This window comes from Equus caballus, chromosome X (genome assembly GCF_041296265.1).
Source record: "Equus caballus isolate H_3958 breed thoroughbred chromosome X, TB-T2T, whole genome shotgun sequence".
Lineage (NCBI taxonomy): Eukaryota > Metazoa > Chordata > Mammalia > Perissodactyla > Equidae > Equus > Equus caballus.
In genome coordinates this window covers 124,664,219-124,685,970 of record NC_091715.1, presented here as the reverse complement: position 1 = coordinate 124,685,970, position 21,752 = coordinate 124,664,219, and the positions used below count along the sequence as shown (strand labels likewise).

The following is a 21,752-nucleotide window of genomic DNA, read 5'->3' as shown; positions in this document are numbered from 1 at the left end:
TGTTATTGCAAATGGAATGATTTTGTTCTGTTTTGCAGCTGAGTAGTATTCCATTGTATATATGTACCACATCTTCTTTATCCATTCGTCTGTTGATGGGCACTTAGGTTGCTTCCACGTCTTGGCTATTGTAAACAGTGCTGCAATAAACATTGGGGTGCACAGGACTTTTGGGATTGCTGACTTCAAGCTCTTTGGATAAATACCCAGTAGTGGGATGGCTGGATCGTATGGTAGTTCTATTTTTAGTTTTTTGAGGAATCTCCATACTGTTTTCCATAGTGGCTGCACCAGTTTGCATTCCCACCAGCAGTGTATGAGGGTTCCTTTTTCTCTGCAACCTCTCCAACATTCGTTGCTATTAGTTTTAGATATTTTTGTCATTCTAACGGGTGTAAGGTGATATCTTAGTGTAGTTTTGATTTGCATTTCCCTGATGATCAGCGATGATGAGCATCTTTTCATGTGCCTATTGGCCATCAGTATATCTTCTTTGGAGAAATGTCTGTTCATGTCTCCAGCCCATTTTTTGATTGGGTTGTTTGATGTTTTGTGGTTGAGTTGCGAGAGTTCTTTATATATTAAGGATATTAATTAAGCCTTTGTCAGATATATGACTTGCAAATATTTTTTCCCAGTTAGTGGGTTGTTTTTTTGTTTCAATCCTGTTTTTATTTGCCTTGAAGAAGCTCTTTAATCTGATGAGGTCCCATTTGTTTATTCTTTCTATTGTTTCCCTTCTCTGAGAAGGCACGGTGTCCGAAAAGATCCCTTTAATACTGATGTCAAAGAGTGTACTGCCTACGTTTTCTTCCAGAAGCCTTATGGTTTCAGGTCTCACCTTTAGGTCTTTAATCCATTTTGAGTTTATTTTGGTGAATGGTGAAAAAGAATGGTCAATTTTCATTCTTTTACATGTGGTTTTCCAGTTTTCCCAGCACCATTTGTTGAAAAAGACATTCTTTTCTCCATTGTATGCCCTCAGCTCCTTTGTCAAAGATAAGCTGTCCATAGATGTGTGGCTTTATTTCTGGGCTTTCAATTCTGTTGCATTGATCTGTGCACCTGTTTTTGTACCAGTACCATGCTGTTTTGATTACTGTAGCTTTGTAGTATGTTTTGGAGTCAGGGATTGTGATGCCTCCCGTTTTGTTCTTTTTTCTCAGGATTGCTTTAGAAATTCGGGGTCTTTTGTTGCCCCATATGAATTTTAGGGTTCTTTGTTCTAATTCTGTAAAGAATGTCATTGGGATTCTGATTGGGATGGCGTTCAATCTGTAGATTGCTTTAGGTGGAGTGGACATTTTAGCTATGTTTATTCTTCCAATCCATGTACATGGAATGTCTTTCCATCTCCTTATGTCGTCATCCAATTCTCTCAGAAAGGCCTTGTAATTTTCATTATATAGGTCCTTCACTTCCTTAGTTAAATTTACCCCAAGGTATTTTATTCTTTTTGTTGCGATTGTGAATGGTATTGTATTCTTGAGTTCTTTTTCTGTTGGTTCATTACTGGAGTATAGAAATGCTACTGATTTATGCAAATTGATTTTATACCCTGCAACTTTGCTGTAGTTGTTGATTGCTTCTAACAGTTTTCCAATGGATTCTTTGGGGTTTTCTATATATAAGATCATGTCGTCTGCAAACAGCGAGAGTTTCACTTCTTCCCTCCCTATTTGGATTCCTTTTATTCCTTTTTCTTGCCTGATTGCTCTGGCCAGGACCTCCAGTACTATGTTAAATAAGAGTGGTGATAGAGGGCATCCTTGTCTCGTTCCTGTTTTCAGGGGGATGGGGTTCAGTTTTTGCCCACTGAGTATGATGTTGGCTATGGGTTTGTCGTATATGGCCTTTATTATGTTGAGGTAGTTTCCTTCTATGCCCATTTTGTTCAGAGTTTTTATCATAAATGGCTGTTGGATCTTGTCAAATGCCTTCTCTGCATCTATTGAGATGACCATGTGGTTTTTATTCCTCAGTTTGTTGATGTGGTGTATCACGTTGATTGATTTGCAGATGTTGAACCATCCCTGTGTCCCTGGTATGAATCCCACCTGATCCTGATGTATGATTCTTTTGATGGATTGCTGAATTCTGGTTGCCAAAATTTTGTTTAGGATTTTTGCATCCATGTTCATCAGTGATATTGGCCTGTAGTTCTCTTTTTTCGTGGTGTCCTTGTCAGGTTTTGGGATCAGCGTGATGTTGGCCTCATAGAATGTGTTAGGAAGTGTTCCATCTTCCCTAATTTTTTGGAATCGCTTGAAAAGGATGGGTATTAAAGCCTCTCTGAAAGTTTGGTAGAATTCCCCAGGAAAGCCATCTGGTCCTGGGGTTTTATTCTTTGGGATGTTTTTGATTGCTGTTTCAATCTCTTTCCTTGTGATTGGTCTGTTCAAATTGTCTGCCTCTTCTTGAGTGAGCTTTGGGAGATTGTAGGAGTCCAAGAATTTATCCATTTCCTCTAGGTTATCCATTCTGTTGGCATATAGCTTTTTGTAGTATTCTCTTGTAATCTGTTGTATTTCTGCAGAGTCTGTTGTTATTTCTCCTCGCTCATTTCTGATTTTGTTTATTTTGAGCTTTCTCCCTTTTTTTCTTTGTAAGTCTGGCTAGTGGTTTGTCAATTTTATTTATCTTCTCAAAAAACCAGCTCTTTGTCTCATTGATCCTTTCTACTGCCTTTTTCGTTTCAATAGTATTTATTTCTGCTCTGATTTTTATTATTTCCCTCCTTCTGCTGACTTTGGGCTTCATTTGTTCTTTTTTCTCTGGTTCAGTTAGCTGTGCTTTAAGGTTGCTTATTTGGGATTTTTCTTGTTTGTTAAGATGTGCCTGTATTGTGATGAATTTTCCTCTTAATGCAGCTTTTGCTGTATCCCATATGAGTTGGTTTGGCATGCTATCATTTTCATTTGTTTCCAGGTATTTTTTTATTTCTTCTTTAATTTCTTCAGTGATCCATTGCTTGTTCAGTAGTGTGTTGTTTAGTCTCCACATCTTTGTGCCTTTCTCAACTTTTTTCTTGTAATTAATTTCTAGCCTTATAGCACTATGATCTGAGAAGGTGCTTGTTAATATTTCGATTTTTTTAAATTTGTAGAGGCTTGCCTTGTTTCCCAGCATATGGTCTATCCTAGAGAATGTTCCACGTGCACTTGAGAAGAATGTGTATTCAGCTCCTTCAGGGTGGAGTGATCTATATATGTCTATTAAGTCCAATTGTTTTAGTTTTTCATTCAGCTCCACTATTTCCTTGTTGATTTTCTGTCTGGATGATCTGTCCATTGATGTGAGTGGGGTGTTGGGGTCCCCTACTATTATTGTGTTGTTTTTAACATCTTTCTTTAGGTCTGTTAATAGTTGCTTTATGAATCTTGGTGCTCCTGTGTTGGGTGCATAGACATTTATAAGCGTTATTTCTTCTTGACGAAGTGTCCCTTTGATCATTATATATTGTCCCTCTGTGTCTCTCTTTACCTGTCTTATTTTGAAATCCACTTGGTCTGATATGAGAATTGCAACACCTGCCTTTTTTTCCTTGCTATTTGCTTGAAGTATTGTCCTCCACCCCTTCACCCTGAGTCTGTGTTTGTCCTTGGGGCTGAGGTGTGTTTCCTGGAGGCAACAAATTGTTGGATCTTGTTCTTTAATCCATTTTGCCACTCTGTGTCTTTTTATTGGAGCGTTCAATCCGTTCACATTGAGAGTGATTATAGATGCATGTGGACTTAATGCTGTCAATCTGTCGCTCATTATCTTGTTTTCCTGTGTTTCTTTTCCTGTGTGCTTTAGACTATCCATTTAATACTGCAATTTCTTATGCTGGGTTTCTTAGATTTTTCCTTATCTATGATTTGTGACTCTGTTCTGTACTTTATTTTAGTGTCTACCTTGAAGTTTGTATTTAGAATCTCGTGTATAATATAGTCTATTCTCTGGTGGTCTCTTACTTACTCGACCAATACTGATTTAGACCCTTTGCTCTTCCCCTCCTAAATAATTATTTTCATTTTTTATTCCAACTCGTCTTATTAATTTGTAGTTAGAGTGCTAAGATCGTCCTTGTTTTGGTAGTTTCCTTATTTTTACCCTAATGCTATAGTTGAGTATTTGCTATCCTGTTCTGGTTCTATCCATCGGTCTCCCTAGTCTGTGGCTTGTGTCCCCTTTCTCCCTTTTTTCTTTTTTCAAGTATGAGAGCCTTCTTGAGGATTTCTTGTAATGGAGGGCTTTTAGTTACAAATTCCCTTAACTTTTGTTTGTCTGGGAAAGATTTAATTTCTCCCTCATATCTGAAGGAAATTCTTGCTGGATAGAGTATTCTTGGCTGAAGGTTTTTATCCTTTAAAGCTTTGAATATATCACTCCATTCTCTCCTAGCTTGTAGGGTTTCTGTAGAGAAACCCGCTGACAGTCTGATAGGGGCTCCTTTATAGGTTATTCTCTTTTTTTTTCTTACTTCCCTGAGTATTCTTTCCTTATCATTCCTATTTGCCAACTTTACTATTATGTGCCTTGCCGTGGGTCTTTTTACATTGACAAATCTAGGAGATCTAAAACCCTCCTCTACACACATTTCTCCGTTGATCCCTAGATTTGGGAAGTTCTCTTCAATAATTTCGTTAGGCACACCTTCTGCTCCATTTTCCTTTTCCATATTCTCGGGAATTCCTGTGATCCTTATGTTCTTACTCCTCATTGAATCCATTATCTCTCGGAGATTTTCCTCATTTTTTTTAATTCTTAGGGCTCTTTCTTCCTCTGTCTGGCGCCATTCAGCCTGTCTGTCCTCGATTATGCTGATTTGCTCCTCTGTATTGTCTACACGGGCATTCAGGGAATCCGTATTCTGTTTTATCTGGTCCATTGTGTTTTTCATCTCAAGTAATTCTGTTTGATTCTTCTTTATGATTTCAATCTCTTTTGTGAAGTAACTCCAGAACTCGGCTTGTTTCTCTATCTTTCTCTCTACCTCATTGAGTTTTTTGATTATAGCTGCTCTGAATTCATTACCACTTAGTTTACCTAATTCCAAGTCCTCAGGACTTAATTCTGTGTTTTTATTGTTTTCCTTCTGGTCTGGGGCTTTTATAAATTGCTGGATGGTAGAGGAGCGGTTTTTTCTCATGGTGGTAGAATTCAGTTGCAGTTACAGCCTGTCGCCACTAGATGGGGGTCGAGAGCGGCGTGTTAGCTCTCCGCCTTCGGGGCAAGATGGCTGCGCCCACTGGCTTTGTTAGGGGGGAGGGGCTGTTACTCACACGCGCACCGGTCTGGGTTCAGATCAGTTCTGTTCTCTGGTCTCCCAAGGCCCTTGATTTATAGGGTCCCCGCGGACGGAAGCTTGCCCCCACCCCCACCCCCCGTCAGCTTTCCCCCCCATCAGCGGGTCTCCACTGAATCAGCGAATCAGCGGCAGGAGTCCCGGATGATCCTCCGGTCGCGCGGCCCCTCCCCCGCTCCTTCCCGACCCGCGCCGCAGCCATCGCAGACTCTAGGGGAGGGAGCGATGTCCTCTCCTACGGTTCCAGCGCTTCGGAAGGTATAAAGCTAGGTTTATGATCTCCGCCTTCTTGGTATTCTAGGTCTCTAACAAGCTGGCATTATGTTTATTCTCTGAAATTCAGTTCTTCCAATCTTTTGTTGTATTTTGGAGGGGAGAGAATCCCGGGTCAGCTCACCCCGCCATTTTGCTGCACCCACCGGACTGATTATTTGTCTTTTAAATGGAAATAGTGATGGGCCTGTAGAGATCCAGCTTTAGGGAAAATATTCTTTTGTATTTCTGTGTTCTAAATTTACATATGAATATAAAATATATTTTTTAAGTTAATAAGAGCATATACATAAATATTGCAATTGATACTATATAGTAGAAAGAACACTGAGTAGCTATGAGCAAATGACTTAGATTTCTCTTGGGTCCTATTTACCATTAGTAAAATAACAGGACTGGGTTTGAGAAGGAACACAGTCAAGCAGTAGATTGGGATGAGTTGTTCTGATTGATGCTTCTATACCCATGCTCTCCAATATCACAACCGCTAGCCACATGTGTCAATTTAAATTTAAATTAATTAAAATTAAATAAAATTTAAAAATCAGTTCCACTGTTGCACTTACCACATTCCAAGTGCCCAATAACCAAATTTGGCTAGTGGATACCGTATTGGACAGTAAGCTATAGAACATTATCATTCCGTGGAAAGTTCTGTTGGACAGCACTGATTTATACAACCATTTCTATAACATAGCTTTTTGGGGAGTGTCTGGTTAAATTTGTTTGGTTTTAGAAATTTCAGTTCATTTTGCCAACTTGTGAAACAAATGGAAATAAGAAAAATCAAAAAGAATTTGCTCTTTTCAAGGATAAAAATATAGTATAGCTCATTTTTACGGTATCATATGTTTGAATAGTTTATACTTCAAATTTATAATTAAAAAAGCTTTCACACTACAAATGGTATAGGACTTGTCCCATTGGAACCTAATTGACGTAATTTTTTTTATTATTCTTTTTTTTTCAGTTTTTTTTTTATTGAGTTATTGATAGGTTACAATCTTGTGAAATTTCAATTGTACATTAATGTTTGTCAGTCATGTTGTAGGTGCACCACTTCACCCTTTGTGCCCACCCCCCACCCTACCTTTCCCCTGGTATCCACTAAACTGTTCTTGGTCCATAGTTTTAAATTCCTCGTATGAGTGGATTCATACACAGCTTATCTTTCTCTCGCTGGCTTATTTCACTTAACATAATTCTCTCAAGGTCCATCCATGTTATTGCAAATGGAATGATTTTGTTCTGTTTTGCAGCTGAGTAGTATTCCATTGTATATATGTACCACATCTTCTTTATCCATTCGTCTGTTGATGGGCACTTAGGTTGCTTCCACGTCTTGGCTATTGTAAACAGTGCTGCAATAAACATTGGGGTGCACAGGACTTTTGGGATTGCTGACTTCAAGCTCTTTGGATAAATACCCAGTAGTGGGATGGCTGGATCGTATGGTAGTTCTATTTTTAGTTTTTTGAGGAATCTCCATACTGTTTTCCATAGTGGCTGCACCAGTTTGCATTCCCACCAGCAGTGTATGAGGGTTCCTTTTTCTCTGCAACCTCTCCAACATTCGTTGCTATTAGTTTTAGATATTTTTGTCATTCTAACGGGTGTAAGGTGATATCTTAGTGTAGTTTTGATTTGCATTTCCCTGATGATCAGCGATGATGAGCATCTTTTCATGTGCCTATTGGCCATCAGTATATCTTCTTTGGAGAAATGTCTGTTCATGTCTCCAGCCCATTTTTTGATTGGGTTGTTTGATGTTTTGTGGTTGAGTTGCGAGAGTTCTTTATATATTAAGGATATTAATTAAGCCTTTGTCAGATATATGACTTGCAAATATTTTTTCCCAGTTAGTGGGTTGTTTTTTTGTTTCAATCCTGTTTTTATTTGCCTTGAAGAAGCTCTTTAATCTGATGAGGTCCCATTTGTTTATTCTTTCTATTGTTTCCCTTCTCTGAGAAGGCACGGTGTCCGAAAAGATCCCTTTAATACTGATGTCAAAGAGTGTACTGCCTACGTTTTCTTCCAGAAGCCTTATGGTTTCAGGTCTCACCTTTAGGTCTTTAATCCATTTTGAGTTTATTTTGGTGAATGGTGAAAAAGAATGGTCAATTTTCATTCTTTTACATGTGGTTTTCCAGTTTTCCCAGCACCATTTGTTGAAAAAGACATTCTTTTCTCCATTGTATGCCCTCAGCTCCTTTGTCAAAGATAAGCTGTCCATAGATGTGTGGCTTTATTTCTGGGCTTTCAATTCTGTTGCATTGATCTGTGCACCTGTTTTTGTACCAGTACCATGCTGTTTTGATTACTGTAGCTTTGTAGTATGTTTTGGAGTCAGGGATTGTGATGCCTCCCGTTTTGTTCTTTTTTCTCAGGATTGCTTTAGAAATTCGGGGTCTTTTGTTGCCCCATATGAATTTTAGGGTTCTTTGTTCTAATTCTGTAAAGAATGTCATTGGGATTCTGATTGGGATGGCGTTCAATCTGTAGATTGCTTTAGGTGGAGTGGACATTTTAGCTATGTTTATTCTTCCAATCCATGTACATGGAATGTCTTTCCATCTCCTTATGTCGTCATCCAATTCTCTCAGAAAGGCCTTGTAATTTTCATTATATAGGTCCTTCACTTCCTTAGTTAAATTTACCCCAAGGTATTTTATTCTTTTTGTTGCGATTGTGAATGGTATTGTATTCTTGAGTTCTTTTTCTGTTGGTTCATTACTGGAGTATAGAAATGCTACTGATTTATGCAAATTGATTTTATACCCTGCAACTTTGCTGTAGTTGTTGATTGCTTCTAACAGTTTTCCAATGGATTCTTTGGGGTTTTCTATATATAAGATCATGTCGTCTGCAAACAGCGAGAGTTTCACTTCTTCCCTCCCTATTTGGATTCCTTTTATTCCTTTTTCTTGCCTGATTGCTCTGGCCAGGACCTCCAGTACTATGTTAAATAAGAGTGGTGATAGAGGGCATCCTTGTCTCGTTCCTGTTTTCAGGGGGATGGGGTTCAGTTTTTGCCCACTGAGTATGATGTTGGCTATGGGTTTGTCGTATATGGCCTTTATTATGTTGAGGTAGTTTCCTTCTATGCCCATTTTGTTCAGAGTTTTTATCATAAATGGCTGTTGGATCTTGTCAAATGCCTTCTCTGCATCTATTGAGATGACCATGTGGTTTTTATTCCTCAGTTTGTTGATGTGGTGTATCACGTTGATTGATTTGCAGATGTTGAACCATCCCTGTGTCCCTGGTATGAATCCCACCTGATCCTGATGTATGATTCTTTTGATGGATTGCTGAATTCTGGTTGCCAAAATTTTGTTTAGGATTTTTGCATCCATGTTCATCAGTGATATTGGCCTGTAGTTCTCTTTTTTCGTGGTGTCCTTGTCAGGTTTTGGGATCAGCGTGATGTTGGCCTCATAGAATGTGTTAGGAAGTGTTCCATCTTCCCTAATTTTTTGGAATCGCTTGAAAAGGATGGGTATTAAAGCCTCTCTGAAAGTTTGGTAGAATTCCCCAGGAAAGCCATCTGGTCCTGGGGTTTTATTCTTTGGGATGTTTTTGATTGCTGTTTCAATCTCTTTCCTTGTGATTGGTCTGTTCAAATTGTCTGCCTCTTCTTGAGTGAGCTTTGGGAGATTGTAGGAGTCCAAGAATTTATCCATTTCCTCTAGGTTATCCATTCTGTTGGCATATAGCTTTTTGTAGTATTCTCTTGTAATCTGTTGTATTTCTGCAGAGTCTGTTGTTATTTCTCCTCGCTCATTTCTGATTTTGTTTATTTTGAGCTTTCTCCCTTTTTTTCTTTGTAAGTCTGGCTAGTGGTTTGTCAATTTTATTTATCTTCTCAAAAAACCAGCTCTTTGTCTCATTGATCCTTTCTACTGCCTTTTTCGTTTCAATAGTATTTATTTCTGCTCTGATTTTTATTATTTCCCTCCTTCTGCTGACTTTGGGCTTCATTTGTTCTTTTTTCTCTGGTTCAGTTAGCTGTGCTTTAAGGTTGCTTATTTGGGATTTTTCTTGTTTGTTAAGATGTGCCTGTATTGTGATGAATTTTCCTCTTAATGCAGCTTTTGCTGTATCCCATATGAGTTGGTTTGGCATGCTATCATTTTCATTTGTTTCCAGGTATTTTTTTATTTCTTCTTTAATTTCTTCAGTGATCCATTGCTTGTTCAGTAGTGTGTTGTTTAGTCTCCACATCTTTGTGCCTTTCTCAACTTTTTTCTTGTAATTAATTTCTAGCCTTATAGCACTATGATCTGAGAAGGTGCTTGTTAATATTTCGATTTTTTTAAATTTGTAGAGGCTTGCCTTGTTTCCCAGCATATGGTCTATCCTAGAGAATGTTCCACGTGCACTTGAGAAGAATGTGTATTCAGCTCCTTCAGGGTGGAGTGATCTATATATGTCTATTAAGTCCAATTGTTTTAGTTTTTCATTCAGCTCCACTATTTCCTTGTTGATTTTCTGTCTGGATGATCTGTCCATTGATGTGAGTGGGGTGTTGGGGTCCCCTACTATTATTGTGTTGTTTTTAACATCTTCCTTTAGGTCTGTTAATAGTTGCTTTATGAATCTTGGTGCTCCTGTGTTGGGTGCATAGACATTTATAAGCGTTATTTCTTCTTGACGAAGTGTCCCTTTGATCATTATATATTGTCCCTCTGTGTCTCTCTTTACCTGTCTTATTTTGAAATCCACTTGGTCTGATATGAGAATTGCAACACCTGCCTTTTTTTCCTTGCTATTTGCTTGAAGTATTGTCCTCCACCCCTTCACCCTGAGTCTGTGTTTGTCCTTGGGGCTGAGGTGTGTTTCCTGGAGGCAACAAATTGTTGGATCTTGTTCTTTAATCCATTTTGCCACTCTGTGTCTTTTTATTGGAGCGTTCAATCCGTTCACATTGAGAGTGATTATAGATGCATGTGGACTTAATGCTGTCAATCTGTCGCTCATTATCTTGTTTTCCTGTGTTTCTTTTCCTGTGTGCTTTAGACTATCCATTTAATACTGCAATTTCTTATGCTGGGTTTCTTAGATTTTTCCTTATCTATGATTTGTGACTCTGTTCTGTACTTTATTTTAGTGTCTACCTTGAAGTTTGTATTTAGAATCTCGTGTATAATATAGTCTATTCTCTGGTGGTCTCTTACTTACTCGACCAATACTGATTTAGACCCTTTGCTCTTCCCCTCCTAAATAATTATTTTCATTTTTTATTCCAACTCGTCTTATTAATTTGTAGTTAGAGTGCTAAGATCGTCCTTGTTTTGGTAGTTTCCTTATTTTTACCCTAATGCTATAGTTGAGTATTTGCTATCCTGTTCTGGTTCTATCCATCGGTCTCCCTAGTCTGTGGCTTGTGTCCCCTTTCTCCCTTTTTTCTTTTTTCAAGTATGAGAGCCTTCTTGAGGATTTCTTGTAATGGAGGGCTTTTAGTTACAAATTCCCTTAACTTTTGTTTGTCTGGGAAAGATTTAATTTCTCCCTCATATCTGAAGGAAATTCTTGCTGGATAGAGTATTCTTGGCTGAAGGTTTTTATCCTTTAAAGCTTTGAATATATCACTCCATTCTCTCCTAGCTTGTAGGGTTTCTGTAGAGAAACCCGCTGACAGTCTGATAGGGGCTCCTTTATAGGTTATTCTCTTTTTTTTTCTTACTTCCCTGAGTATTCTTTCCTTATCATTCCTATTTGCCAACTTTACTATTATGTGCCTTGCCGTGGGTCTTTTTACATTGACAAATCTAGGAGATCTAAAACCCTCCTCTACACACATTTCTCCGTTGATCCCTAGATTTGGGAAGTTCTCTTCAATAATTTCGTTAGGCACACCTTCTGCTCCATTTTCCTTTTCCATATTCTCGGGAATTCCTGTGATCCTTATGTTCTTACTCCTCATTGAATCCATTATCTCTCGGAGATTTTCCTCATTTTTTTTAATTCTTAGGGCTCTTTCTTCCTCTGTCTGGCGCCATTCAGCCTGTCTGTCCTCGATTATGCTGATTTGCTCCTCTGTATTGTCTACACGGGCATTCAGGGAATCCGTATTCTGTTTTATCTGGTCCATTGTGTTTTTCATCTCAAGTAATTCTGTTTGATTCTTCTTTATGATTTCAATCTCTTTTGTGAAGTAACTCCAGAACTCGGCTTGTTTCTCTATCTTTCTCTCTACCTCATTGAGTTTTTTGATTATAGCTGCTCTGAATTCATTACCACTTAGTTTACCTAATTCCAAGTCCTCAGGACTTAATTCTGTGTTTTTATTGTTTTCCTTCTGGTCTGGGGCTTTTATAAATTGCTGGATGGTAGAGGAGCGGTTTTTTCTCATGGTGGTAGAATTCAGTTGCAGTTACAGCCTGTCGCCACTAGATGGGGGTCGAGAGCGGCGTGTTAGCTCTCCGCCTTCGGGGCAAGATGGCTGCGCCCACTGGCTTTGTTAGGGGGGAGGGGCTGTTACTCACACGCGCACCGGTCTGGGTTCAGATCAGTTCTGTTCTCTGGTCTCCCAAGGCCCTTGATTTATAGGGTCCCCGCGGACGGAAGCTTGCCCCCACCCCCACCCCCCGTCAGCTTTCCCCCCCATCAGCGGGTCTCCACTGAATCAGCGAATCAGCGGCAGGAGTCCCGGATGATCCTCCGGTCGCGCGGCCCCTCCCCCGCTCCTTCCCGACCCGCGCCGCAGCCATCGCAGACTCTAGGGGAGGGAGCGATGTCCTCTCCTACGGTTCCAGCGCTTCGGAAGGTATAAAGCTAGGTTTATGATCTCCGCCTTCTTGGTATTCTAGGTCTCTAACAAGCTGGCATTATGTTTATTCTCTGAAATTCAGTTCTTCCAATCTTTTGTTGTATTTTGGAGGGGAGAGAATCCCGGGTCAGCTCACCCCGCCATTTTGCTGCACCCACCGGACTGATTATTTGTCTTTTAAATGGAAATAGTGATGGGCCTGTAGAGATCCAGCTTTAGGGAAAATATTCTTTTGTATTTCTGTGTTCTAAATTTACATATGAATATAAAATATATTTTTTAAGTTAATAAGAGCATATACATAAATATTGCAATTGATACTATATAGTAGAAAGAACACTGAGTAGCTATGAGCAAATGACTTAGATTTCTCTTGGGTCCTATTTACCATTAGTAAAATAACAGGACTGGGTTTGAGAAGGAACACAGTCAAGCAGTAGATTGGGATGAGTTGTTCTGATTGATGCTTCTATACCCATGCTCTCCAATATCACAACCGCTAGCCACATGTGTCAATTTAAATTTAAATTAATTAAAATTAAATAAAATTTAAAAATCAGTTCCACTGTTGCACTTACCACATTCCAAGTGCCCAATAACCAAATTTGGCTAGTGGATACCGTATTGGACAGTAAGCTATAGAACATTATCATTCCGTGGAAAGTTCTGTTGGACAGCACTGATTTATACAACCATTTCTATAACATAGCTTTTTGGGGAGTGTCTGGTTAAATTTGTTTGGTTTTAGAAATTTCAGTTCATTTTGCCAACTTGTGAAACAAATGGAAATAAGAAAAATCAAAAAGAATTTGCTCTTTTCAAGGATAAAAATATAGTATAGCTCATTTTTACGGTATCATATGTTTGAATAGTTTATACTTCAAATTTATAATTAAAAAAGCTTTCACACTACAAATGGTATAGGACTTGTCCCATTGGAACCTAATTGACGTAATTTTTTTTATTATTCTTTTTTTTTCAGTTTTTTTTTTATTGAGTTATTGATAGGTTACAATCTTGTGAAATTTCAATTGTACATTAATGTTTGTCAGTCATGTTGTAGGTGCACCACTTCACCCTTTGTGCCCACCCCCCACCCTACCTTTCCCCTGGTATCCACTAAACTGTTCTTGGTCCATAGTTTTAAATTCCTCGTATGAGTGGATTCATACACAGATTATCTTTCTCTCGCTGGCTTATTTCACTTAACATAATTCTCTCAAGGTCCATCCATGTTATTGCAAATGGAATGATTTTGTTCTGTTTTGCAGCTGAGTAGTATTCCATTGTATATATGTACCACATCTTCTTTATCCATTCGTCTGTTGATGGGCACTTAGGTTGCTTCCACGTCTTGGCTATTGTAAACAGTGCTGCAATAAACATTGGGGTGCACAGGACTTTTGGGATTGCTGACTTCAAGCTCTTTGGATAAATACCCAGTAGTGGGATGGCTGGATCGTATGGTAGTTCTATTTTTAGTTTTTTGAGGAATCTCCATACTGTTTTCCATAGTGGCTGCACCAGTTTGCATTCCCACCAGCAGTGTATGAGGGTTCCTTTTTCTCTGCAACCTCTCCAACATTCGTTGCTATTAGTTTTAGATATTTTTGTCATTCTAACGGGTGTAAGGTGATATCTTAGTGTAGTTTTGATTTGCATTTCCCTGATGATCAGCGATGATGAGCATCTTTTCATGTGCCTATTGGCCATCAGTATATCTTCTTTGGAGAAATGTCTGTTCATGTCTCCAGCCCATTTTTTGATTGGGTTGTTTGATGTTTTGTGGTTGAGTTGCGAGAGTTCTTTATATATTAAGGATATTAATTAAGCCTTTGTCAGATATATGACTTGCAAATATTTTTTCCCAGTTAGTGGGTTGTTTTTTTGTTTCAATCCTGTTTTTATTTGCCTTGAAGAAGCTCTTTAATCTGATGAGGTCCCATTTGTTTATTCTTTCTATTGTTTCCCTTCTCTGAGAAGGCACGGTGTCCGAAAAGATCCCTTTAATACTGATGTCAAAGAGTGTACTGCCTACGTTTTCTTCCAGAAGCCTTATGGTTTCAGGTCTCACCTTTAGGTCTTTAATCCATTTTGAGTTTATTTTGGTGAATGGTGAAAAAGAATGGTCAATTTTCATTCTTTTACATGTGGTTTTCCAGTTTTCCCAGCACCATTTGTTGAAAAAGACATTCTTTTCTCCATTGTATGCCCTCAGCTCCTTTGTCAAAGATAAGCTGTCCATAGATGTGTGGCTTTATTTCTGGGCTTTCAATTCTGTTGCATTGATCTGTGCACCTGTTTTTGTACCAGTACCATGCTGTTTTGATTACTGTAGCTTTGTAGTATGTTTTGGAGTCAGGGATTGTGATGCCTCCCGTTTTGTTCTTTTTTCTCAGGATTGCTTTAGAAATTCGGGGTCTTTTGTTGCCCCATATGAATTTTAGGGTTCTTTGTTCTAATTCTGTAAAGAATGTCATTGGGATTCTGATTGGGATGGCGTTCAATCTGTAGATTGCTTTAGGTGGAGTGGACATTTTAGCTATGTTTATTCTTCCAATCCATGTACATGGAATGTCTTTCCATCTCCTTATGTCGTCATCCAATTCTCTCAGAAAGGCCTTGTAATTTTCATTATATAGGTCCTTCACTTCCTTAGTTAAATTTACCCCAAGGTATTTTATTCTTTTTGTTGCGATTGTGAATGGTATTGTATTCTTGAGTTCTTTTTCTGTTGGTTCATTACTGGAGTATAGAAATGCTACTGATTTATGCAAATTGATTTTATACCCTGCAACTTTGCTGTAGTTGTTGATTGCTTCTAACAGTTTTCCAATGGATTCTTTGGGGTTTTCTATATATAAGATCATGTCGTCTGCAAACAGCGAGAGTTTCACTTCTTCCCTCCCTATTTGGATTCCTTTTATTCCTTTTTCTTGCCTGATTGCTCTGGCCAGGACCTCCAGTACTATGTTAAATAAGAGTGGTGATAGAGGGCATCCTTGTCTCGTTCCTGTTTTCAGGGGGATGGGGTTCAGTTTTTGCCCACTGAGTATGATGTTGGCTATGGGTTTGTCGTATATGGCCTTTATTATGTTGAGGTAGTTTCCTTCTATGCCCATTTTGTTCAGAGTTTTTATCATAAATGGCTGTTGGATCTTGTCAAATGCCTTCTCTGCATCTATTGAGATGACCATGTGGTTTTTATTCCTCAGTTTGTTGATGTGGTGTATCACGTTGATTGATTTGCAGATGTTGAACCATCCCTGTGTCCCTGGTATGAATCCCACCTGATCCTGATGTATGATTCTTTTGATGGATTGCTGAATTCTGGTTGCCAAAATTTTGTTTAGGATTTTTGCATCCATGTTCATCAGTGATATTGGCCTGTAGTTCTCTTTTTTCGTGGTGTCCTTGTCAGGTTTTGGGATCAGCGTGATGTTGGCCTCATAGAATGTGTTAGGAAGTGTTCCATCTTCCCTAATTTTTTGGAATCGCTTGAAAAGGATGGGTATTAAAGCCTCTCTGAAAGTTTGGTAGAATTCCCCAGGAAAGCCATCTGGTCCTGGGGTTTTATTCTTTGGGATGTTTTTGATTGCTGTTTCAATCTCTTTCCTTGTGATTGGTCTGTTCAAATTGTCTGCCTCTTCTTGAGTGAGCTTTGGGAGATTGTAGGAGTCCAAGAATTTATCCATTTCCTCTAGGTTATCCATTCTGTTGGCATATAGCTTTTTGTAGTATTCTCTTGTAATCTGTTGTATTTCTGCAGAGTCTGTTGTTATTTCTCCTCGCTCATTTCTGATTTTGTTTATTTTGAGCTTTCTCCCTTTTTTTCTTTGTAAGTCTGGCTAGTGGTTTGTCAATTTTATTTATCTTCTCAAAAAACCAGCTCTTTGTCTCATTGATCCTTTCTACTGCCTTTTTCGTTTCAATAGTATTTATTTCTGCTCTGATTTTTATTATTTCCCTCCTTCTGCTGACTTTGGGCTTCATTTGTTCTTTTTTCTCTGGTTCAGTTAGCTGTGCTTTAAGGTTGCTTATTTGGGATTTTTCTTGTTTGTTAAGATGTGCCTGTATTGTGATGAATTTTCCTCTTAATGCAGCTTTTGCTGTATCCCATATGAGTTGGTTTGGCATGCTATCATTTTCATTTGTTTCCAGGTATTTTTTTATTTCTTCTTTAATTTCTTCAGTGATCCATTGCTTGTTCAGTAGTGTGTTGTTTAGTCTCCACATCTTTGTGCCTTTCTCAACTTTTTTCTTGTAATTAATTTCTAGCCTTATAGCACTATGATCTGAGAAGGTGCTTGTTAATATTTCGATTTTTTTAAATTTGTAGAGGCTTGCCTTGTTTCCCAGCATATGGTCTATCCTAGAGAATGTTCCACGTGCACTTGAGAAGAATGTGTATTCAGCTCCTTCAGGGTGGAGTGATCTATATATGTCTATTAAGTCCAATTGTTTTAGTTTTTCATTCAGCTCCACTATTTCCTTGTTGATTTTCTGTCTGGATGATCTGTCCATTGATGTGAGTGGGGTGTTGGGGTCCCCTACTATTATTGTGTTGTTTTTAACATCTTCCTTTAGGTCTGTTAATAGTTGCTTTATGAATCTTGGTGCTCCTGTGTTGGGTGCATAGACATTTATAAGCGTTATTTCTTCTTGACGAAGTGTCCCTTTGATCATTATATATTGTCCCTCTGTGTCTCTCTTTACCTGTCTTATTTTGAAATCCACTTGGTCTGATATGAGAATTGCAACACCTGCCTTTTTTTCCTTGCTATTTGCTTGAAGTATTGTCCTCCACCCCTTCACCCTGAGTCTGTGTTTGTCCTTGGGGCTGAGGTGTGTTTCCTGGAGGCAACAAATTGTTGGATCTTGTTCTTTAATCCATTTTGCCACTCTGTGTCTTTTTATTGGAGCGTTCAATCCGTTCACATTGAGAGTGATTATAGATGCATGTGGACTTAATGCTGTCAATCTGTCGCTCATTATCTTGTTTTCCTGTGTTTCTTTTCCTGTGTGCTTTAGACTATCCATTTAATACTGCAATTTCTTATGCTGGGTTTCTTAGATTTTTCCTTATCTATGATTTGTGACTCTGTTCTGTACTTTATTTTAGTGTCTACCTTGAAGTTTGTATTTAGAATCTCGTGTATAATATAGTCTATTCTCTGGTGGTCTCTTACTTACTCGACCAATACTGATTTAGACCCTTTGCTCTTCCCCTCCTAAATAATTATTTTCATTTTTTATTCCAACTCGTCTTATTAATTTGTAGTTAGAGTGCTAAGATCGTCCTTGTTTTGGTAGTTTCCTTATTTTTACCCTAATGCTATAGTTGAGTATTTGCTATCCTGTTCTGGTTCTATCCATCGGTCTCCCTAGTCTGTGGCTTGTGTCCCCTTTCTCCCTTTTTTCTTTTTTCAAGTATGAGAGCCTTCTTGAGGATTTCTTGTAATGGAGGGCTTTTAGTTACAAATTCCCTTAACTTTTGTTTGTCTGGGAAAGATTTAATTTCTCCCTCATATCTGAAGGAAATTCTTGCTGGATAGAGTATTCTTGGCTGAAGGTTTTTATCCTTTAAAGCTTTGAATATATCACTCCATTCTCTCCTAGCTTGTAGGGTTTCTGTAGAGAAACCCGCTGACAGTCTGATAGGGGCTCCTTTATAGGTTATTCTCTTTTTTTTTCTTACTTCCCTGAGTATTCTTTCCTTATCATTCCTATTTGCCAACTTTACTATTATGTGCCTTGCCGTGGGTCTTTTTACATTGACAAATCTAGGAGATCTAAAACCCTCCTCTACACACATTTCTCCGTTGATCCCTAGATTTGGGAAGTTCTCTTCAATAATTTCGTTAGGCACACCTTCTGCTCCATTTTCCTTTTCCATATTCTCGGGAATTCCTGTGATCCTTATGTTCTTACTCCTCATTGAATCCATTATCTCTCGGAGATTTTCCTCATTTTTTTTAATTCTTAGGGCTCTTTCTTCCTCTGTCTGGCGCCATTCAGCCTGTCTGTCCTCGATTATGCTGATTTGCTCCTCTGTATTGTCTACACGGGCATTCAGGGAATCCGTATTCTGTTTTATCTGGTCCATTGTGTTTTTCATCTCAAGTAATTCTGTTTGATTCTTCTTTATGATTTCAATCTCTTTTGTGAAGTAACTCCAGAACTCGGCTTGTTTCTCTATCTTTCTCTCTACCTCATTGAGTTTTTTGATTATAGCTGCTCTGAATTCATTACCACTTAGTTTACCTAATTCCAAGTCCTCAGGACTTAATTCTGTGTTTTTATTGTTTTCCTTCTGGTCTGGGGCTTTTATAAATTGCTGGATGGTAGAGGAGCGGTTTTTTCTCATGGTGGTAGAATTCAGTTGCAGTTACAGCCTGTCGCCACTAGATGGGGGTCGAGAGCGGCGTGTTAGCTCTCCGCCTTCGGGGCAAGATGGCTGCGCCCACTGGCTTTGTTAGGGGGGAGGGGCTGTTACTCACACGCGCACCGGTCTGGGTTCAGATCAGTTCTGTTCTCTGGTCTCCCAAGGCCCTTGATTTATAGGGTCCCCGCGGACGGAAGCTTGCCCCCACCCCCACCCCCCGTCAGCTTTCCCCCCCATCAGCGGGTCTCCACTGAATCAGCGAATCAGCGGCAGGAGTCCCGGATGATCCTCCGGTCGCGCGGCCCCTCCCCCGCTCCTTCCCGACCCGCGCCGCAGCCATCGCAGACTCTAGGGGAGGGAGCGATGTCCTCTCCTACGGTTCCAGCGCTTCGGAAGGTATAAAGCTAGGTTTATGATCTCCGCCTTCTTGGTATTCTAGGTCTCTAACAAGCTGGCATTATGTTTATTCTCTGAAATTCAGTTCTTCCAATCTTTTGTTGTATTTTGGAGGGGAGAGAATCCCGGGTCAGCTCACCCCGCCATTTTGCTGCACCCACCGGACTGATTATTTGTCTTTTAAATGGAAATAGTGATGGGCCTGTAGAGATCCAGCTTTAGGGAAAATATTCTTTTGTATTTCTGTGTTCTAAATTTACATATGAATATAAAATATATTTTTTAAGTTAATAAGAGCATATACATAAATATTGCAATTGATACTATATAGTAGAAAGAACACTGAGTAGCTATGAGCAAATGACTTAGATTTCTCTTGGGTCCTATTTACCATTAGTAAAATAACAGGACTGGGTTTGAGAAGGAACACAGTCAAGCAGTAGATTGGGATGAGTTGTTCTGATTGATGCTTCTATACCCATGCTCTCCAATATCACAACCGCTAGCCACATGTGTCAATTTAAATTTAAATTAATTAAAATTAAATAAAATTTAAAAATCAGTTCCACTGTTGCACTTACCACATTCCAAGTGCCCAATAACCAAATTTGGCTAGTGGATACCGTATTGGACAGTAAGCTATAGAACATTATCATTCCGTGGAAAGTTCTGTTGGACAGCACTGATTTATACAACCATTTCTATAACATAGCTTTTTGGGGAGTGTCTGGTTAAATTTGTTTGGTTTTAGAAATTTCAGTTCATTTTGCCAACTTGTGAAACAAATGGAAATAAGAAAAATCAAAAAGAATTTGCTCTTTTCAAGGATAAAAATATAGTATAGCTCATTTTTACGGTATCATATGTTTGAATAGTTTATACTTCAAATTTATAATTAAAAAAGCTTTCACACTACAAATGGTATAGGACTTGTCCCATTGGAACCTAATTGACGTAATTTTTATGTTGATTGCTTATATGGTAACAAATACTTTTGAAACCCAAATATTAATGCAAGAAGCACTTTTAAAAAATGAAATAGTTTGATATTATTTGTGACGGGATATGGCAAAATACTAGTTTTGAGATTATTTAGCTATTAGAATTAAGAGTAACTTTCAGTCTCAGGATTCATGAGGGTAGAAATTATTATTTCTAACATTTTTTGTAAACAGAAAAAAGGAGTTCATCGTTGTACAAAATGCAGACTACAATTTTTGACCTGCAAGGAGAAAATGGATCACAAGACCCAGCATCGGACATTTATAAAGCCTAAAGAGCTTGAAGGATTGCCTCCTGGTACAAAAGTGAGTTTTAAAATGTGCTGTATTTTAACATTTTGTATGATAGTAGAAATAGACTCCTGCCTGGTTTTATCTACTGAGTATAGTATCAAAAATGACTTCTGATTGTCATTAAGACTTTAATTTTAGGTTTTATCATTCTTATGCTTAGAATGAGAAACTTATATCCATTGTTTCTGAAGTTGATTGACGTGTGCTATATTGGAGCATTTTCCTTTGTAGTGAGTACAACTAGATTAACCGTAGACTGAGTCAACAGGTTGTGTCAATATTCTATAGGCTGTTTTCGAGCTATTCCAGTTGGCAGCATATGTGTCTGCTTCAGCTGCTAGACTGTAAGGTCAGGAATCATGTTTAATTTATCTTTGTGCCCCTGGAATCTATCATAGTGCCTTGAATGCCATAGTTTGTTGAAATTGATATTGCTGAGTCTACTCTCAGAGAAGCAAGTTCTACTCCTGAATGGCGTTGCTGCTTTAAGTGAGCAAACACATATCTGACTACAAATTTCCTTTTCCCTGTTGGCCTTATGTACATCTCGTTTTCTCTGATTTCTTTATGTAAAGTCAGCTCTTGACTGTTTGCTCCAGTGGAGGGATGCATAATCCAAAGTGGAATAATTCCCATTTATATTTGGCTTTGAGTACTTATCTTTGAATGTGAGTATGTCTGCTGTTTGAATTAACTCAAATAACGTAAAGCAATGCTCTGAAGGTCTAGAGCGAGAGAAGCTGTCCAGGGTCCTTCCCTATTATCCCTTTCCTGGAATCCACTCATTCCATGCTGGGACTAGACGTGCAGAATACCATTGTAAACAGTGCAGTCCTTTCACATATCTTCTCTTAATAATGATAGTAATAATTAGTATGTTATATTAGAATATTATAATAATAATTCTAAATGTCTTGTAGCACTCTAGAATTAAGCTTTCGGTGTGCTTTTTCATACACTCTATTATTTAATCCATGTAGCAATTCAATGAGGTAGACAAGGCAGGGATTATTCCCATATTACAGATGAGGCTTAGAGAGGTTAAGTTACTTACTTAAGGTCACGTGGCTAGGAAGAGGTAGTACTGAGATTTTCCCTGGGTCTTTTAACTCCTGGTTCAGTGTTTTTGTATGATATTCAAACCACGTGTATTTCATAGGGCTTCCCTATTGGCTGCTCCTCAAGTACACAGGAGTAGTATAGTCAAATGATTGAAGAGAATGTTAATAGGCGACTGTGTTTTCCATTGTTAACCAATGGGATAATTGAACATTTCCGTTGTATGAATCCTAGATGACAAATTTTATGTTAGCTCCCTTTAAGGAAATTCTGAATATTGTT

The 21,752-nt window shown here is 38.5% G+C and overlaps 1 protein-coding gene across 1 annotated transcript in view; it reads left to right on the top strand.

Moving 5' to 3' along the window:
- Nucleotides 1-21,752, top strand: part of ZNF280C (zinc finger protein 280C) — an 88,301-nt gene that overhangs the window by 54,964 nt on the left and 11,585 nt on the right. Inside the window, exon 14 of the mRNA XM_001491635.5 lies at nt 20,292-20,423. Within this exon, the coding sequence (XP_001491685.2) occupies nt 20,292-20,423 (132 nt within the window). The remainder of the gene's footprint in view (nt 1-20,291; nt 20,424-21,752) is intronic.